Source organism: Panthera tigris, chromosome A2 (assembly GCF_018350195.1).
Source record: "Panthera tigris isolate Pti1 chromosome A2, P.tigris_Pti1_mat1.1, whole genome shotgun sequence".
NCBI lineage: Eukaryota > Metazoa > Chordata > Mammalia > Carnivora > Felidae > Panthera > Panthera tigris.
In genome coordinates, this window is record NC_056661.1 from 18,368,960 (window position 1) to 18,387,426 (window position 18,467).

An 18,467-nucleotide genomic window follows, 5' to 3' on the forward strand; every position below is an offset into this window, starting at 1 on the left:
AAAGTGCTTACAATTGAGTTTAAGTAGTTTTCCATCAGTTGCAAGGGAATTTATATCAGCTGTTCCGTAGGAGTTCACGAGGCTGAAGGTAAAAAGCCTTTTCGGGCAGGACTGGCCTTTGACCTTCTTTTGGGTGGTCTCCCCGCAGTCATTTCCCAGCTCGTCCTCCCCACTGCCTTCTGTGTCTGAAAGTTGCTCTCTGCCTTCGTCCTGATGCTCCATTTCTTCTTCATCTTCTCCTGGCATACAATGAAAACCAATGTGTATATAAATTGCCACCATTTTGATGTTGAAAATTTTACTTCATGTTTAACTACAGTGCTTCCTTCCAGATTTTGTCCTGTTTGTGTGAAACTACACCTAGCCCTTCACAAGGTAGCAAAATTCCTGTGTGACCCTCACAAGCTGGTTAAGACAGGCAAAGTGGGCACTGCTAATCTGTGATGAGGAAGCACAGGCCTAGGAAGACTCAGTGACGCTCCCGAAGGTACACAATGTGGTCAGCAAGCCCACCTGTCCTAAATTTGGGCCCCTCAACACTTGAGTACTTTACTGGGCTTCGCCCCACATCCTCTGACTCTTTCAACTTCATCACTTGACCCACAGAGAGAAAAGGGAAAAAATGAGAAGCCAAGAAGACAGTTTGGTTGAGAAACACAATTTAAAAGACAATTAAGGGGCACCTGGGTGGCTTAGTTGGTTAAGCACCCAACTTTGGCTCAGGTCATGATTTTAGTTTGTGAGTTTGAGCCCCACATCAGGCTGTCTGCTGTCAGCAAAGAGCCCGCTTTGGATCCTCTGTCCCCCTCTTTCTCTACCTCTCCCCCACTCACACACACACACACACACACACACACACACACACACACATACACACACACACTCTCAAAATAAAAGTCAATTAAAAAATATTATGATCACAAATATTAAGCAAAAGTCTTCAGTTCCTCTACAAGAAACAGGCTGACTGTCCCTTCAACAAGTAGTCAGTGAATGAATGTCTCTCAGGTACAGGTGCCATGCTGGTGGGTCCCAGTGAACACAGCAGACAGGATCCTGCCCACTTTTTTTTTTTTTTCTCTTTATTCATCGGAGATTGCTGAGCTTCAATAATTTTTTTTAAGTTTTTTTTTTTTTAGATCTTTACACCTAATGTGGGGCTTGAACTCAGACTCCAAGATCAAGAGTTGCATGCTCTTTACTGAGCCAGCCAGGCGCCACTCAAGAGTTTTAATAGGCATTCTACAGACATACGCTGATGAGTAAATTTCCCAGGCATTTCCAGAGAACTGGTATATGGGGCTGCAATAAAAAGATCCATAAACATATTCATTGTAGGGGCGCCTGGGTGGCTCGGTCGGTTGGGCGTCCGACTTCGGCTCAGGTCACGATCTCGCGGTCCGTGAGTTCGAGCCCATGTCGGGCTCTGTGCTGACAGCTCAGAGCCTGGAGCCTGTTTCAGATTCTGTGTCTCCCTCTCATTCTGTCCCTCCCCCACTCACGCTCTGTCTCGCTCTCTCTCAAAAATAAATAAACATTAAAAATAAGAAAATAATGGGGCGCCTGGGTGGCTCAGTCGGCTGAGCATCCGACTTCGGCTCAGGTCATGATCTCACAGTTCGTGAGTTCGAGCCCCGCGTCAGGTTCTGTGCTGACAGCTCAGAGCCTGGAGCCTGCTTCGGATTCTGTGTCTCCCTCTCTCTCTGCACCTCCCCCACTCATGCTCTGTCTCTCTCTCTGTCAAAAATAAATAAAAATTAAAAAAAAAAATAAGAAAATAACATAACATAAAATATGAAGTTTACATACTGGGGAAATAGTAGACATGGACGACATGGACTACTCCGAGGAAAACAGGATGTTGTACATAAAAATCCTCTTTTTCTTAGACAGTCTGCCATGGGAGTGTTCATAAGGAAAGACAAGTCAGGCCCAGGACAACGCAGCAGTTTCCTCTCAGGCCACAAGAACAACATAGCCATGGATGAGGGCGGGCCACACACCCCTACTGGCACTCTTCCGAAACAGCCAGCTGGCACAAGACCACAAGCCCAGCCCTCATGGACTTTCCTTTTCCAATCGGCCCACTTGGCTCCTGAGGCACTGGCACTGCCCCTTTTACACCTAGGTGAACCTGCCCCGCTCCCAGACCAGCAGGTGAGACCCTGCCCTACCTGCTACCTGTCTGACAGGGACACAGAAAAGCCTGCGTCCACCCCACTCAGTAAACAAACAGAGCCCTAAAACTATAAGAACTCCGTCCCTGGTTGTACTACTGGCTATCAGCTCCTTGGAAAATCTCAGGAAACTTCTGCTAATGCAGTCAGAATTAAATACAGTGAAGTGTATATAACAGGATGAGAATAGAAAACAGAGTCCACTGAAAGCAACTACCCAAGATCAGGAGAATCAGGAGACAGCCACCATAGGCCTGACAAGAAGCCATGGCAGTAAAAACATTAGAAGTATTTCACAACATTAAATAGGGTTTGAAGTCTATTTGCCAAGACTCAGTTAAAGGATTCAAAAGAAGGCAGTAATTCTCCCTGAACAGGAGACTGACAAATGCAATATCTAAAAAGCTAGGCTAAATATAACAACAGCAAATACTGACATGGTGTTATTATTAATCGTGCATCTATTATGTGCCAGGTACTTTAACCCACATTATCTAATAAATTGTAACCTTGGGGCACCTGGATGGCTCAGCTGGTTAAGTGTCCAACTCCTGATTTGGCTCAGGTCATGATCTCACAGTTGTGAAATGAAGCCCCACATCAGGCTCTATGCTGGGCATGGAGCCTGCTTGAAATTCTCTCTCTCCCTCTGCCTATCCCCACTCTTCAAAAAAAATAAAAAACAAACAAAAAAAAAAACCCACCAAAAAACCTGTAACCTCAAATCTGTGAAGCAGACGTCATCATCCCATTCTGCAGATGGGTGAACCAAGGTTCAGAGGAAGAAGGTGACTTGTCCCCCCACACTTTGAGCTAGAAATCACAGTGCTTTAACTGCCAGAGCACCAAAAACCTATGGGTCTCCCAAGGTCTGCTCGAGACCGTCATGACCACCCTGACCTCTCTGCTTGTGGGACCTGGACACAAAACACCCTCTTGTTCATCCCTAGTGGAAGAACATGATATTCTGGGCAAGAATCAGAATATAATACTCAACATCACTCATTATCAGGGAAATACAAATCAAAACCACAATGAGATACCACCTCACACCTGTCAGAATGGCTGACATTAACAACTCAGGCAACAACAGATGTTGGCGAGGATGTGGAGAAAGAGGATCTCTTTGGCACTGCTGGTGGGAATGCAAACTGGTGCAGCCACTCTGGAAAACAGTATGGAGGTTCCTCAAAAAATTAAAACTAGAACTACCCTACGACCCAGCAATTGCACTACTAGGCATTCATCCAAGGGATACAGATGTGCTGTTTCGAAGGGACACATGCACCCCAATGTTTATAGCAGCACTATCAACAACAGCCAAAGTATGGAAAGAGTCCAAATGTCCATCAATGGATGAATGGATAAAGAAGATGTGGTATGTATATACAATGGAGTATTACTCGGCAATCAAAAAGAATGAAATCTTGCCATTTGCAATTACGTGGATGGAACTGGAGGGTATTATGCTAAGTGAAATTAGTCACAGAAAGACAAAAATCATATGACTTCACTCATATGAGGACTTTAAGAGACAAAACAGATGAACACAAGGGAAGGGAAACAAAAATAAAAACAGGGAGGGGGTCATATTCTCTTAAATATGGAGAACAAACAGAGGGTTACTGGAGGGGTTGTGGGAGGGGGGATGAGCTAAATGAGAAAGGGGAATTAAGGAATCTACTCCTGAAATCATTGTTGCACTGTATGCTAACTAATTTGGATGTAAATTTAAAAATTAAGTTAATAAAAAAAAAATGGCAAAAAAAAAAAGGAGTATGACTAGAATAAACAGTAAACCTAAAATACTCACAATGTGCAGTATCTGGTGAGGACAGAGCCTTGTGAGCATTATTTTTAATGTCAAGTCTCACTTTTGAAGACTGTGCACATCTTGGAGAAATCTTGGCATTCGGATTTGCAATAGAAAATTTATGGCACTAATTTGGAGAACATTTGCGGTTGTATAGTGATAAACCCACTAAGTCGCCTAGGCCCCCAAAAGGGTAACAACCACAATGCAGGTCAGACACAGCTCCTCAGTCAGGGATAAGCTTGTGAGCACTTGGACGTGAGAGAATGGCGAGGGCTCTGGGTTTCCTGCAATGAGCCTTATCCTACTGCTTTGTAGACTGTGGCTCTCTTTGCTGCCACAGACGGAGCTCTCTAGAGTCAGCTATTAACCTGTAGCTTCCTGGGCAGAAAGAAACACTCAAGAGAAACTCTCTGCCCTCTGATTGGCTGGCCAGGACTCCTGTCCTCCCCAGAGGCAGTGCCACATCAGAGTGGTGGGCAAGAGCCAACCTAATAGCTCTGCAGACAGAAGCCAAGTCATGGAGGCAGTCAAGTGCCGGATAAGCACCCACTGCAATCCCAACACACCTCATGATCCTGGGCAAGTCACCGAGTCCTGTCAGTCTCACTCTGCCTGAGGTGAAACACAGCCTACATGTCTAAGAAGATTCCATGAGGCGCTGAAGTTGGATAACATGCACTGGCAGCACGGAGTGGTGCATCGGGGCTCCCAGATCTGCTCTCTAGCCAGAGCCCCCACCCAGCCTTAGAGCCTCCCTCTCCCGTGTGTACAACACCTTTGGAAGAAGAGGGAGGTCAGGAGGGATTTGGTCAGTCACAGCCCCACAGCGTGGCGAGCGCTCACCTTCACAGCTGCCCCTGGAGCCATTGCAGGCCCCCGGCTCCAAGGGCGAGCTGCCAGACTCATCAGGCAAAGGCTGTTTTATATAGCGGCTTGAAAAAAAGGAAGAAAAAGAATGATGTGTTAGCTATAACATTTACCTGTTTTTCTCCACTATTCAGCTAGAAGTAGTTCACAACTGACATACTCCCAGCTATTCACAAAGCAATTCAGGTAAATAAAGGGGCTTTAAAAGCATGTGATTGTCAACACTTTAGATATTGAGGGGAACCCAAAAGATAAGATGTCTAAATACCAAGTCGCCAAAGACTCCGAGTCTTCCATGAATGCTTGTTTCAAGTCTTCTATGAATGTCACATGGCATCACCATTAGAAAAATATTTCCCAGGAACATTAATTACCGGCTTCAGAATGATCGTGAAGCTACTTCAGAAATTGTATTCTGACACAAACTGCCCTCAAAACACTAGACTGCCTGTACCCGGTGACTGACAGATGTGACAGACATGATTCTAGGAACCCCAGAGAAGGCTTAAGTGACAGTATCATGATGCTTAAGATGTGCCAGATGGGGAGCACCTGGGTGGCTCAGTGGGTTGAGTGCCCGACTTCAGCTCAGGTCATGATCTCAAGGTTCATGAGTTCAAGCCCACGTTGGGCTCTGTGCTAATAGCTCAGAGCCTGGAGCCTGCTTCCAATTCTGTCTCTCTCTCTCCGCCCCTCCCCCACTTGTGTGTATGCACGCATGCACTCTCTCTCAAAAATAAACAAGCTGTAAAAAAACAAAAAACAAAAAACAAAAAACAAAACAATGTAAGACCCCTTAAAAAAAAAAAAAGATGTGCCAGGTGCCCCATCCCAACAGCACCTGTCCTGGCCCTCTGGGGGCAGGCCCAACTGCATTTTCACAGGATTAAGCACGTGGGACCAGCACAGGGACACTGCATGGGGAGTCACCACTATGACCAGGCCCGTCTTGATTTTAGATAACAAGCAAAATGCATTTCTGTCACCAACCTGATACGCTCACAAACAGCCTGGTACAAAGACTCAAGGGTTAGCTTGTGCTTGGGAACAGAAACCAGCAGTGGCTGTCCATACAGCACTGCCCCGGAAGAAGTGCTTGACGGCCTGGACTTCCTTTCCCTGAAGTAGACTGGAAGTGTGACACACTCAGAGCCATCAGCGGAGGTGCTGCAGACCTCGTACCTGTGTCAATCACACAAGAGGGCACCTTCAGCAGCAGGCCATCATGAGCAACGGAGATCTGAGCTGCAGCTACATGGTGGCCAGGACTGTGGTTACTGGGACAAATCATACTTTAGCATAAAAGGTGGATAAGCCATTTCCAAGAAGATTCTGGAAGCTGGGTCAGGAATCCCAAGGATCACTATCAGCAAAATGTGAACCTATGCAACCCGGGAGTCGGGGATAATGTGATTCTCCTTCCCCCAACCGTGGCCTCAATTCTGTGGTCCTTTAATGGGACTCAACACAGATGACAGCTGTCATCGGGACCATCACTGCAGACATAAAGGCGCAGGAAGGGGGAGGCCTGGCCACCAAGTTCATCTTCTGTCACCAAGGAGCTCAACTTTTGAAGTGTTATAAAATCAAATATTGTACAAGAATGTATACCTAGAATATTATGCAAAGATGCTTTCTTTCAAATGAGGAAGCAAATTTATAAAACTAATTGTTTGCTATCTTTGTTCAAAAACATTGAAGTAAAAGAACCATATTTAATTTTATAAAAATTAGAGATAACCAAAGAAAATGCTAAATATAAATCAATGATTTTGAAAAATGTGTCTTACTTAGTGAATACATGGGATTGAGGAGATTTATAGATGTTTTATCCTGGAACAGATGTTACCAAAATTGCTGGCAACCGACTGTAGTCTTTCCCTCTTCCTATAGGGGGAGACACAAACTTACTGATTCAATTTTTGAAAACTATAAACACACACACACACACACACACACACACACACACACACACACACACACACACACACCCCTCCCCAGATGCCTGGCAAATAGTCCTAAATGACATATGTGCAAGAGGAGTTCTAAGAAAAACTCACAAAAATGTCTAAGGTGTGCTCTAGGTAAGGGCCCTGTGGTCCAGCATTAGTGTCAAGAATGAGGTCTTGGAGTGAAGCTGGCCCAGGTCTGTCACTGTCACCTTCTGGCCACTATAAGGGGGCCAAGTGCTCCCTTCTGAGTCTGCTTACTCAGTGAACAAGTCTACCTTCTAGTGTGGCGGTGAGAATTCAAGGACTCAGCGGCAGAGTGCGCCACACACTCAAGTAATATTAGTGCCACCAGCGTGTTTTCATAATTACCAATTAATCTTTAAAACAATCTGCTTCCTGATGGTTGGCACTCAAGCCCTCTGCAAATTCCTTTGTTGGTGGTGGTTTGCTAAGCTTCCCACAGGGCAACACCCCAGTTCCTCTGAGCTTGGGTGTGTACAAACACTAGTTTCCAGAATTGAGGGGAGATGTTTGCTGTTAAGGACTTGGGGTCAGAAATGGACAGCCTTAGCCTGACACTGAGCTGACTTTGTCAAGTAAGCAAAGATGGCTGAGTGGGGAGGCAGCCTGTGCAAGTGAACAGAACTAGGATCTTGGGTGTGGTCAAGAACTACTTCTTTTAGAGTGATCTGGAAGTCACAGGCCCAAAAACTTAAAGGGAAGGAAATGATTCCTTCGTGTACTGCAATCCTCAACCAAAACAAAAACCAAAACAAATGCTGAAAACCTTTCTCAGCAGAGGCAAGTTTCCAAGCAAGAGGGAATGGGGAAGAAACAGCACGGGTGTGGTCCACATTCAAGCTTCCCTGAGCAAGTAAGTGACTGTCAGGGAGTGCAGACAAGCTCATATTCTACTCCACCCCACCCGGGAGAGGGACACACACAAAATTACAGGGAGCAGCCTTCAAGTAAGAGGACCTGGGAGAGGCTAAAGAGATCACTGGAGCTGGCATTGTACTGTCCCCACATGGATGAGAAAATAGTCTCAGAGCTTACAGAATGTCAGAGCAGAAAAACGTTGTTTCTGTCAACCCTCCTGTCACTCTGAGATCGCCTGCCCAAGGAAGCACGGCCTACATCACATTCCTTCCCTCATCTTCCTGTGGCCCCTTGTACAGCTGTGACTCTTCTTGAGAAAGGCATTTCTGACATCAGGACCATCTATAGGACTACTAAATAGGCCCTCTTAATAGGTAGCAACTGGTGACAAGAGACTATGTCCATGCTAAAGAGAGTTATCTGGAATATCTAGCTCTGAAGTGCCATGAAGTGCTTAGCATTGATGGCTGTCAGAATTCCCTGAACCCCCATCCCCTGGCACAAGGAGTCAGGGCAAATCCACATGAGCACGGACTACCAGATCTTCTGCTTTGGAGACACCTACAAGGCAAAGCCTCTAGAATGTTTCCTTTGAGCCTGCAGCAGAAACCACTGAGTACTCACACAAAAATGTCATCCCGAGGCATGATGTGGTTTAAACCTTCATCCATTTGGAAAATTTTGTGGAACCGGTGATTATATACATCTGTGACCACCATCTAAGAATCAACAGTAACAGAAAGATTACAGGATGGATAAGGGCCTCTACATAAAACCCCAGAAGCAAATGAAAACAATGTGCTGCTGGAGTGTTACCTCCAGAGAGACCATCACTCAACCAGCCCCAGAGTTCAGGGGCCAATGCCCAAGGGAGAAGAACAGCATGACTGCCACCAGCAGAAAACCTGCTGGTTAACATTTGTCTTGAGGGTTACGATGGGATTTGACCTCAAGTGGCAGGAATGGTGGGGAGTGAGTGTTGATCAGAGACTGGTGGTCATCCAGACGTCTCTGGGGTGTCTGCCAGGGCCAGAAGTCTCCAAACCATCCTCAGCACATAGCTGAACACACCAAACCCCAACTATGCAACTGCCTAAAACCAGCAGGGCTATGAGGGAAGTGGGGCTGAGCAAGAGCAGTGACCAGGGCTGGGACAAAGAAGGTACTTGGAGCATACAGGAGGATGGGGAGGGGATTTTCACTTTCCCCACCACCACACAGGGCCAGGCTCGGCAGAAAGCCCAGAATGGGCAGCTGCTTCTAAATAAAGATTTCTATCAAGAACATCACAAAGTCACTCCAGACTCACAGAGTTTAGTGTAGGAAAGAAACTGCAGCTTCTCATACTACAGAAGAGGTCATGTAGGCAAGGGCAGCAAAGCTGAGAGCAGAGCCCTACTCCTGGCCCTCTGACCGTGGCTAGTGTGACCTCACTGGAGCAAGGACAGTGTTCCCGTGGCTGAAGGGAGTCTCAGCCACAGTGTGCACAGTGAGCGAGGGACAGGAGGCCAGAGGCATCCAGATATAATCACATTTGTGCTGGCCAATAAAAACTACCCCCTAAAAATGGCTACAAGTTTGAAAATACACTCCAAAGGACTATGAAGTAGTGAGTGCCACCGACCACCCTGCCTTACGTTTTCTGCAGCAATGCCAGACAGCCTGGAGAGAGCCTCGCACAGGTCAGACACAGCCCCCATCAGCGGCACAACCACGCGGTACTGCAAAAAGATAGATGGGAGGGGTGACAAAGGCACTCAGCAAAGGGTGGGAGATGAGCTGGGAGGAGCAGGCAACGCAGGTCACCTAAGATGACCTCCCAGAAACAGTGTACATGAGGTCAGGGTCCACATGAGTCATCAGAAGAGCCAACAGGCAAGTCTTCTGCCTCAGCACTTGCCTCTCTACTCAGGAGGCAGCCCAGGGCCCACCCATCTCTTTCCCTCCTAAATACTACTTTGTTTCATTCCTAAAGTTTGCTTCCTTTAAGGAATTGTTAAAATCTATACAGACTGCCATGTCATGTCATCTCTAAGAGGTGAAGAAACCAGAGACAGAAGACTAAGCAGTATAGTCACTCAGTGAGCCATCAGCGGGGTGGGACGCTAAGACCCGCTCGTCACTCCATTCACACAGCCTTCTGTTCTAGCCAGGCTCTCTTGGCTGACTGGCCCAGAAGACCCTGCTGCTGCTTCCCAGCGTTCTGATACAAGGACCACTTAGCAGATCATTCGTACTACCTTAGCTGCATGAATGAAGCATGGGGGAAAAGTGACAGAGAAGCCCAGAGCACCTTCACAATCTTCTCTGAATGATACAGGATTACAGAGGTCTGATGGAGGCTGGGGGGACACACTCAGGCAAGTGCCACAGGGATTCAGAAGCAGTCGGTGGGAGAAGCCCCGCTCTGGGTCCCACGGTGAGGGGCGCTGTGAGGGTGCAGATTCTCTTACCTGAGTAGGTCTGCAGCAAGGGTCAGCAGGAACCAGGAAGACCTCCATAACTCTATCTTTCTTCAGGGGCAGTGGGAGAGTTAGATAGCAAAACGGGTCAAAGGTCACAGAAACCTTAGCACATTCTGGGCAAACCAAAGTAGATTTGAAGAGGCCATGGAATGTGTCCACAATCACAGAGTCATTCCTCAACCTGTGATTCTCCCAGGCTTCCTTTGCCACCACCTAGAAGGAGAAAGATAAAGAAGACATTCTCAACACACTTGAGTCATTTATCCCATCATCCAGAATGATCCACAGCAGAATCTGAGATGGACCATGAGGCAGTCTCTATAGCAAAGAACTTGGTCCAGGCCAGCCAGGGTGTGGACTGCTCTTGGTGTACCATACAGCCACATGCCAGCTTTATGCCCAATCCCACATTTAACAGTCTTCACTTAGGATCGATGGACACACCAGTATCTGTGTATCCTCTGATAGGAGATAGACAGCCCTGAGAACACCGTGGGTAAATGGGCCTGACCAGAGCAAGGACTGCCTCCTATAAGGTTTTCAATGAGCCAAAGTTCCTTCAGTGAGGTTTTAATTCATACTACAGTTCAGCTAACTCATGGTTTTTCCTTCAAGATATAAATGCTACTTTAAAGTTTTCGTATAATGAATCCCAATGTGATAAGGTAACTTAAATACTAAATTCCCTTTTCGTAGATCAGAAAATCGAGGCAAAAAGTCAGTGCCCTAATAATGTTAGTAACAAACTATTTTAATGATCATGTATGTATTTTAATGACGGCCCATACTACAGACACTTTACAGAATGCCCTAGTCTCTGGTTCAGCAATGAAATTATACTAACAAACTGACTCTCAATTAAAGAAGCCCAAGCCAGAGAATTAGGAGTAACTAGGGGTAGTCTCTTCCTGACCTGGAGCACATTACTCTACCACAACATGTGTCCATGTCATCAACAGCAAGAGGCAACCAGGGTCCTGGTGCCAATACTCAAAGACCAAAAGAATTTTCCTGCAACTTTCAGAAGGAGGCAACTTCTATGAAATACTACTGCTCAAAATCCTCAATCTTCAATATCCTACCGCATCTGGCCGCCCATTGGCATCCTTCAGCTCCAGGTAGGGCTTCTTCTTTACACGGTTCAGATCTTCATGCAATCCATCTAGAAGAAAGGCTAACAACTCCTGAGAGTCTTGTTGCTGGTAGCCAGAAAACTGAGGGGCGAAACGTCCCACTTGGGTCTACAACAAAAGCAATCACATCAGAAAGTATAAGATTTAAACCGGTGAAGTCAGATGGGAAATTGCCATCAAAAATAACTCTGCAGGGGCACCTGGATGGCTCCGGTGGCTGAGCATCCAACTTCGGCTTGGGTCACCGATCTCCTGGTTCATGAGGCTAAGCCCCACATCCAGCTCCATGCTGATGTGCAGAGACACCTTGGGCTTCTCTCTCCCTCTCTCTTTGCCCCTCCCTGACTTGCATGTGTGCCCCACCCTCTTTGTTCTCAAAATAAATAAACTTGAAAAAAAAAAAACAAAAACTTTGCAGGGTCACCTGGGACAGTAAGGGAGAATACCATCTGGTTGAGTGGCCCAATTAATTCATCAGGAGCCTAAAGGAGGCCAGTAGTTCTCACCAGAGAGAGAGGGCTCAGATCAAAAGCCAGGAGAACAGCAGACTTGACACCTGGGCACTATCCTAAAAGAAAAGTGAAGAGTGGCATCCTGAGCAGCCACATCTCCTAAATACTGACACGAATCCCCCTCTTACTTGCTTCTTTGGTTCAGAGTCTCCATGAGAACTTTATAAATATCTGTATCAGTCAGAGGAAGCCTCCTGTACCTAACAGCCCTCCTATCCTTAAATAAACTGTCTGCCTTGTATCGCTTTACACCCATGATCTTCAAGAGTGTGGTCCCCAACTAGCACCACCAGCATCACCTGGGAGCTTGTCAGAAATGCACATTCCTTGGGAATGAAAGCTGGTACAGCCACTCTGGAAAACAGTATGGAGGTTCCTCAAAAAATTAAAAATAGAACTACCTTACAACCCAGCAATCGCACTACTAGGTATTTATCCAAGGGATACAGGGGTGCTGTTTCGAAGGGACACATACATCCCAATGTTCATAGCAGCACGATCAACAATAGCCAAAGTATGGAAAGAGTCCAAATGTCCATCGATGGATGAATGGGTAAAGAAGATGTGGTATATAGATATATGTATATACATACATATATATATATATATATATATATACACACACATATATCTATATACACACATACATACAATGGAGTATTACTCGGCAATCAAAAAGAATGAAACCTTGCCATTTGCAACTACGTGGATGGAACTGGAGGGCATTATGCTAAGTGAAATTAGAGAAAGACAAAAATCATACGACTTCACTCATATGAAGACTTTAAGAGACAAAAACAGATGAACATAAGGGAAAGGAAACGAAAATAATATAAAAACAGGGAGGGGACAAAACAGAAGAGACTCATAAATATGGAGAACAAACAGAGGGTTACTGGAGGGGTTGTGGGAGGGGGGATGGGCTAAATAGGTAAGGGGCATTAAGGAATCTACTCCTGAAATCACTGCTGCACTATATGCTAACTAATTTGGATGTAAATTAAAAAAAATAAAATTAAAAAAAAAAACAAAAACAAAAATAATAAAAAACTGAGGACATCAGATTCAGGACTCCTTCCATCAAAAATCTGCCAATAGTAATTTATTCTAGCAAACAACTTAAGTGTTTCCAGTGAACTTCTAAACTACCTTTTGGTAACCTGGAGCTATTGTAATCTCAAAGAATAACTAAACACTGAAATTTAATTTTTGGTTCACTGGACATGAGCTCAGCAAAAGATGCTCTTTGAGTACACATAATTATACCTTAATATGTTCATTACAGACTAAAGTACCTGAACATTTGACAGTGCTAGCAAAGGAAATGAATAACCCTGAAAGTTTATCTCTTGGTCCTCTTGGTTCAAAATTCAAATTCCTAGAAATACAACTCTTTTCTATTGCATTTATTATTTTTTCTGGTAGAACCTAATAATAATTCCAATTTTGTTGATGTCAAGACCACTAATAAATACAAGAAATGAACAAACTAAATAAATCAGTTTTAACTTTTAAAAGTTAAAAAAAAAAAGAAAAGAAAAAGAAAAAAAATGCACATTCTTGGGCCCAACCCAGGTCTACAGAATGAGAAACTCTCAGGATAGGTCCAGTGGTCTATATTTTATTTATTTTTATTTATTTACTTAAGTTTATTTATTTATTTTGAGAGAGACAGAGACAGTGCAAGTGGGGAGGGGGCTGGTGGGGAGGGGCAGAGAAAGAGAGAGAGAGTTCCACGCAGGCTCCACACTGCCAGCACAGAGCCCAACGTGGGGCTCAAACCGACAAAGCCACGAGCTCATGAGCTGAGCCAAAACCAAGAGTCAGACGCTTAACACTTAACCAACTGAGTCACTCAGGCACCCCAGTATTCTGTATTTTAACAAGCCCTTCCAGAGGTTCCGATGAATCCTGTAGTTGGAGAACCAATGCTCTCTACCTGTGTTGCCCAATACCATAGCCACTGGGCACATGTGACTATTTAAATTAAAATTAAACACAATTGGGGTGCCTGGGTGGCGCAGTCGGTTAAGCGTCCGACTTCAGCCAGGTCACGATCTCGCGGTCTGTGAGTTCGAGCCCCGCGTCAGGCTCTGGGCTGATGGCTCGGAGCCTGGAGCCTGTTTCCGATTCTGTGTCTCCCTCTCTCTCTGCCCCTCCCCCGTTCATGCTCTGTCTCTCTCTGTCCCAAAAATAAATAAAAAACGTTGAAAAAAAAAATTAAAAAAAAAAAATATAATTAAATTAAACACAATTAAAAAATCCAATTTCTTGTTCACACTACCCACATTTCAAATGGCTAGTGGCTACCACAACAGACAGTGCAGAGAAAATGTCCGTCATCAAGGAAACTCTACACTACTTCTAATATCCCTAAATACGATCTGTCAATTGTTTATTTATAAGAGCTTGAGCCTAATGTGTTGTCACCCGATTCCATCTCTTTATGACTTTATGGCATGTGAATAGTAATTTACATGTATTTCCCAGAGATTAATGTGACTATGGGGGTAAAAAGAATTAGTTTTCCATTTCAATAAACTGTCTAAGATTTAAATTTTCTCATTGAGCTACAGTGCTACTTTGCTCCCCTCTTTGCATAAAAAACATGCCTATCTTTTTCTACCATGTGCTTCATGAAGGCTCCTTGAACCCTGGTGGTGCAGGCTAAGTAGGATTTCTCAGATTTAAAAATATGAAGCAAGGGCCCTCCCCTCAACAGGAAAAAACATTTAAGGTGAGGGAAGGCCCAAGATGATCCAAGAGCCCACTACAGTTCACCTGATCTCCCTTGCTGAGGGATCTAAGTGAGAACTGCCTCTCAACCACATTCCACGAATATCAACCTGACTTAGGGGGCCCAACTCAAACCACAGCGGGTATAGGTTCTCAGCTCAGAGAACCTGGGAATACCCTTCAGATAGTGCTGGAAATTAAACTGAATTGTTACGGTCTGGCTTATTAGAATGTTGCCTATTTAAAGGCTGGCACCACAGAATACAGCACAAATGACTTCTGAAGTATCCCCTGCCCAGAGGTGCGGGCTGAGGTCACTTAAAGTACCTGTGCGCTGAATGACTCAACAACAGGAAAGGCGGCTCTCAACGTGTGAGGCTTTTAGTCCCAGACCCCATCTTAACCCCAAAATGCAACTGGAATGCCTCATTTGAAAACTAAATCACTCTCCCCAAAACGGAAAAAAGGAAACATATACAGCAACCTACTTTGAACATGCGAGGTGCCACGTGAGCATCCCTTCCAGACCACATCTGTTTAATGAGCTCTGCATAGGCTTCTGCAATTTCCCCTTTCATTCCCAGAGGATTGTCTCTGTTGATCTCAGCCTCATACTCATCTTTGAGAAAGTAGTCAGTCAGTGGTGCGGTGTTGCTCAAGCACTGAAAGAGAACACAATCAGAGCTCACACCCCTTATGGACAACACACAGAGATAAAGATAAACCAAGTTCTCAAGGGCCAATGAGGGTCAACTCCAACAAAATGAAGTTCTCAGTAGATTCTCTGCAAGGCTCACAATAGTAAGGCACAGCCTTCCAGAATTCTTGCTGGTGGTCTGCCTTGCAGCTAACCTCCCAAGGATATAGTTGGGAGCTCACTCACTGCCTAAGAACTCTCTCTGAAATAACTACCCAAGGGTAAAAGCTGTGCACCCAAGTGCCTGACATAGAATAATCTTCTATTCAATGAAGGATGATAAGTTTTAACATAATAATTTTAAGATGATAATTTTTTAAATTAGAATTGATTTGGAAGGGCACCTGGGTGGCTCAGTCAGTTAAGCATCCAATTTCAGCTCAGGTCATGATCTCATGGTTCAGGAGTTTGAGCCCTGCATCAGGCTCTGTGCTAACAGCTCAGAGCCTGGAGCCTGCTCTGGGTTCTGTGTCTCCCTCTCTCTCTGCCCCTCCCCCACTCACGCTCGCTTGCTCTCTCTCCCTCCCTCAAAAATAAACATTAAAAAAAAAACAAGAATTGATTAGGACATTCCACTGTCTCATGGGAAGATAAAATATAAATAAGCTGAAGGCAAAATGTTTTACTAGAGCTGAAACATTACAGAGGAAAGATCAGGATAACGAGATAGTAGAAAAAACAAAAAACACTATCACTGTACATGTGTACATACTAATTATAACTCTTCAAACTCAAAAATTGAGTTTGATCAAAGGTTTTTTCCTACATCTATTGAGATGATCATACGGCTTTCTCCTTTATGTGAGAAATTAATTTTTCAGGTGTCAAACCAACCTAGTTCTGCCGTTACAAACCCCACTTGTTCAACCACTTTCATCTATATTGTTGAATTTGATTTGCTAAAATTTCATTTACATTATTTGTGTCTATAGTTATGAGATATGATCGTCTAAAATTTTCCTTTTTTTCAAAATTCCTAGTCAGGGCGCCTGGCTGGTTTAGTGGGTGAAGCACGCAACTCTTGATCTCAGGGTTGTGAGTTCGAGTCCCATGTTGGGTATAGAGACTACTTAAAAAAATCTTTAAGGGACATCTGGGTGGCTCAGTCAGTTAAATGTCTGAGTCTAGATATTGGCTCAGGTCATGATCTCTAGGTTCATGAGTTCAAGCCCCACATGGGGCTCTGTGCTGACAGTATGGAGACTGCTTGAGATTCCCTTTCTCTCTCTGCCCCTTCCCCACTCACGCATACACGTGCATTCCTTCTCTCGAAAATAAATGTTTTAAAATAAATGAAATAAATAAATAAAATCTTAAATTTGTCAGCTAAATTGTCTAATTTAATGGCATAAAGTTGTTCCACTATCGTCTCATCTTTTTAATGGCTATAGGATCTGTAGTGATAGTCCTTTTTCATTCCCAGCTTTAGTCATGTCTATTCTTTTATTCCCGATCAGTTTCTCTGAGCATGTCTGTCAATTTAAGTTTTTGTTTTTTTGTTTTTTCCCCAAAGAATCACATTTAGTTGTACTTTTAATCAGCTTTGTATTTCACTGATTTCTGTTCTTCTATTATTTCCCTCTTCCCACTTTCTCTGGGTTTCATTCGTTCTTTTCCTAGCATTAGGAGATAGAAACTTAAATTACAGAATTTACCCTTTCTTCTTTTTCCTGATATTTACATGTGGAGCTATAAATCTCCTCGTTGTTATCTTCATCCAATAGTCGAGGAAAATTGAGGATACAAAAGAGTTGAGAAAACCTACCCATGAAAGGCCAAATCTCAAGGTTCTTTTCTTTAGTACTCAGCTCTTCCCATCTCACCAGAGTGGAGAAAAACAACTTCAAAACCCAAGAGTCACCTACTTTTTAACGTATTTTTTAATCTTTTCCTTTATACTCCAAGAAACTTCCAAGTTAGATTGTAAGTCCTGTGGGTACAAAAACCATGTCTGATTTGCTCACCACTGAGTCTCTGTGTATAGTAAAGAATCTGGCCTTGTCCAAAGAGAAAGTCTGGCCTTTGCCCTTGGCTTCTGGGGAAGTATTCTGTTGATCCTTGGAATATTATCCCTGACAGGAGTATCTTTGTTTGCCTGGAGGTCTTTAGTTAGTCCTAATATAGAATCTAACACTGTGATTTAGGGTGGTGGTGGCCACACTTATACAGTCATCTTAGGGTAGAGAGCCAGCCACTCTGGAAAGACCAACAATGTGACTTGGTGGGGCAGGGGTGGGGAGGCTTGGGTCACATCTTATCAATAGTCAGCCTGGGCACTCAATCAATCAATCAATCAAGCCATGAAAATAAAGTACTGATAAAAATTCTGGACACCAAAGCTCAGGTGAGTTTACATATTTGGCAACACCCCATGCTTAATGTTACAAGTCAACGCTAGAAGAGTTATACGTTCTGACTCAACAGACAACAACAGAAGCTCTGCACTGGGGACCCTCCAAGACTCCTATTTGCTCCTTTCCATGGCTAATTTTAACTTGTATACTTTTCCTATAATAAACCCCAACTGTGAGTATAATAGTTTTAAGTGAGTCTGTGAGTCCTTCTAGCAAATTATCGAAACTGAAGGTGGTCTTGGGGACTCCCAAACTTGCAGTTGGTGTCAGAAGTGAAAGCAGTCTTGGGAACTGTGCTCTCCTAACTTTCTAACTGGACCCTAACTCCAGCCCATGTCCACCACAGTACTGTCACATAGTATGCCCAAATAATTTTTTTTTCTCGAAGTAGGCTTTACCCAGCATGGAGCCCAATGCAGAGCTTGAACTCATGACCCTGGGAACAAAATCTGAGCTGAGATCAAGAGTCAGACACTTAACCAACTGAGCCCCCCAGGCACCCCTGTCCCAATAAATATTTGATCAATGAACAAATGAAGTATCAAAGGGAGGATATGGGGATTCAGCACAATCAGGGGCATGATATAAGCTATCTTTGGTGAAAAGATGGCATGAGCTGCTGGGAGTTCTCATTCTATCAGAAACTAACCAGGCAAATACTCCAATATTTTCTGACCATTCCCTAATGGTCAAAATATTTTAATGCAAAACCAAACCCAGAACTGATTAGGAAGACATTTTGGGGTCATTAACACTGATGAGGCCCTTCTGTACTAACAGGTGGGAGGTGCCCTGACAGGGATCCTTGAAGTATTAACAAAGGGTAGGCAGGGACCCCTGGGAAAGGATCCTCCCAACATTTTAGCATGCCTTTCTTAA

The 18,467-nt window shown here is 44.3% G+C and overlaps 1 protein-coding gene across 8 annotated transcripts in view; it reads right to left on the minus strand.

Annotated features, from left to right (window-relative positions):
* The window catches only part of USP4 (ubiquitin specific peptidase 4), a 47,722-nt gene that overhangs the window by 7,292 nt on the left and 21,963 nt on the right, over positions 1-18,467 (minus strand). For 4 of the 8 annotated variants that reach the window (XR_006214781.1, XM_042978932.1, XM_042978931.1 and 1 more), the window contains 8 exons: positions 15,026-15,199; positions 11,239-11,397; positions 10,145-10,369; positions 9,329-9,412; positions 8,316-8,410; positions 5,851-6,042; positions 4,837-4,925; positions 12-239 (listed from right to left, as the gene is read on the minus strand). Coding sequence is in view for 6 of the 8 variants with exons in the window: in XM_042978932.1 (XP_042834866.1) it covers positions 12-239; positions 4,837-4,925; positions 5,851-6,042; positions 8,316-8,410; positions 9,329-9,412; positions 10,145-10,369; positions 11,239-11,397; positions 15,026-15,199 (1,246 nt within the window). In the remaining 2 variants the exon portion in view is untranslated. Of the gene's footprint in view, positions 1-11; positions 240-4,768; positions 4,926-5,850; positions 6,043-6,650; positions 6,748-8,315; positions 8,411-9,328; positions 9,413-10,144; positions 10,370-11,238; positions 11,398-15,025; positions 15,200-18,467 lie in introns of those variants that run through there. The other 4 variants (XR_006214782.1, XM_042978933.1, XM_042978935.1 and 1 more) reach the window with 4 other exon arrangements.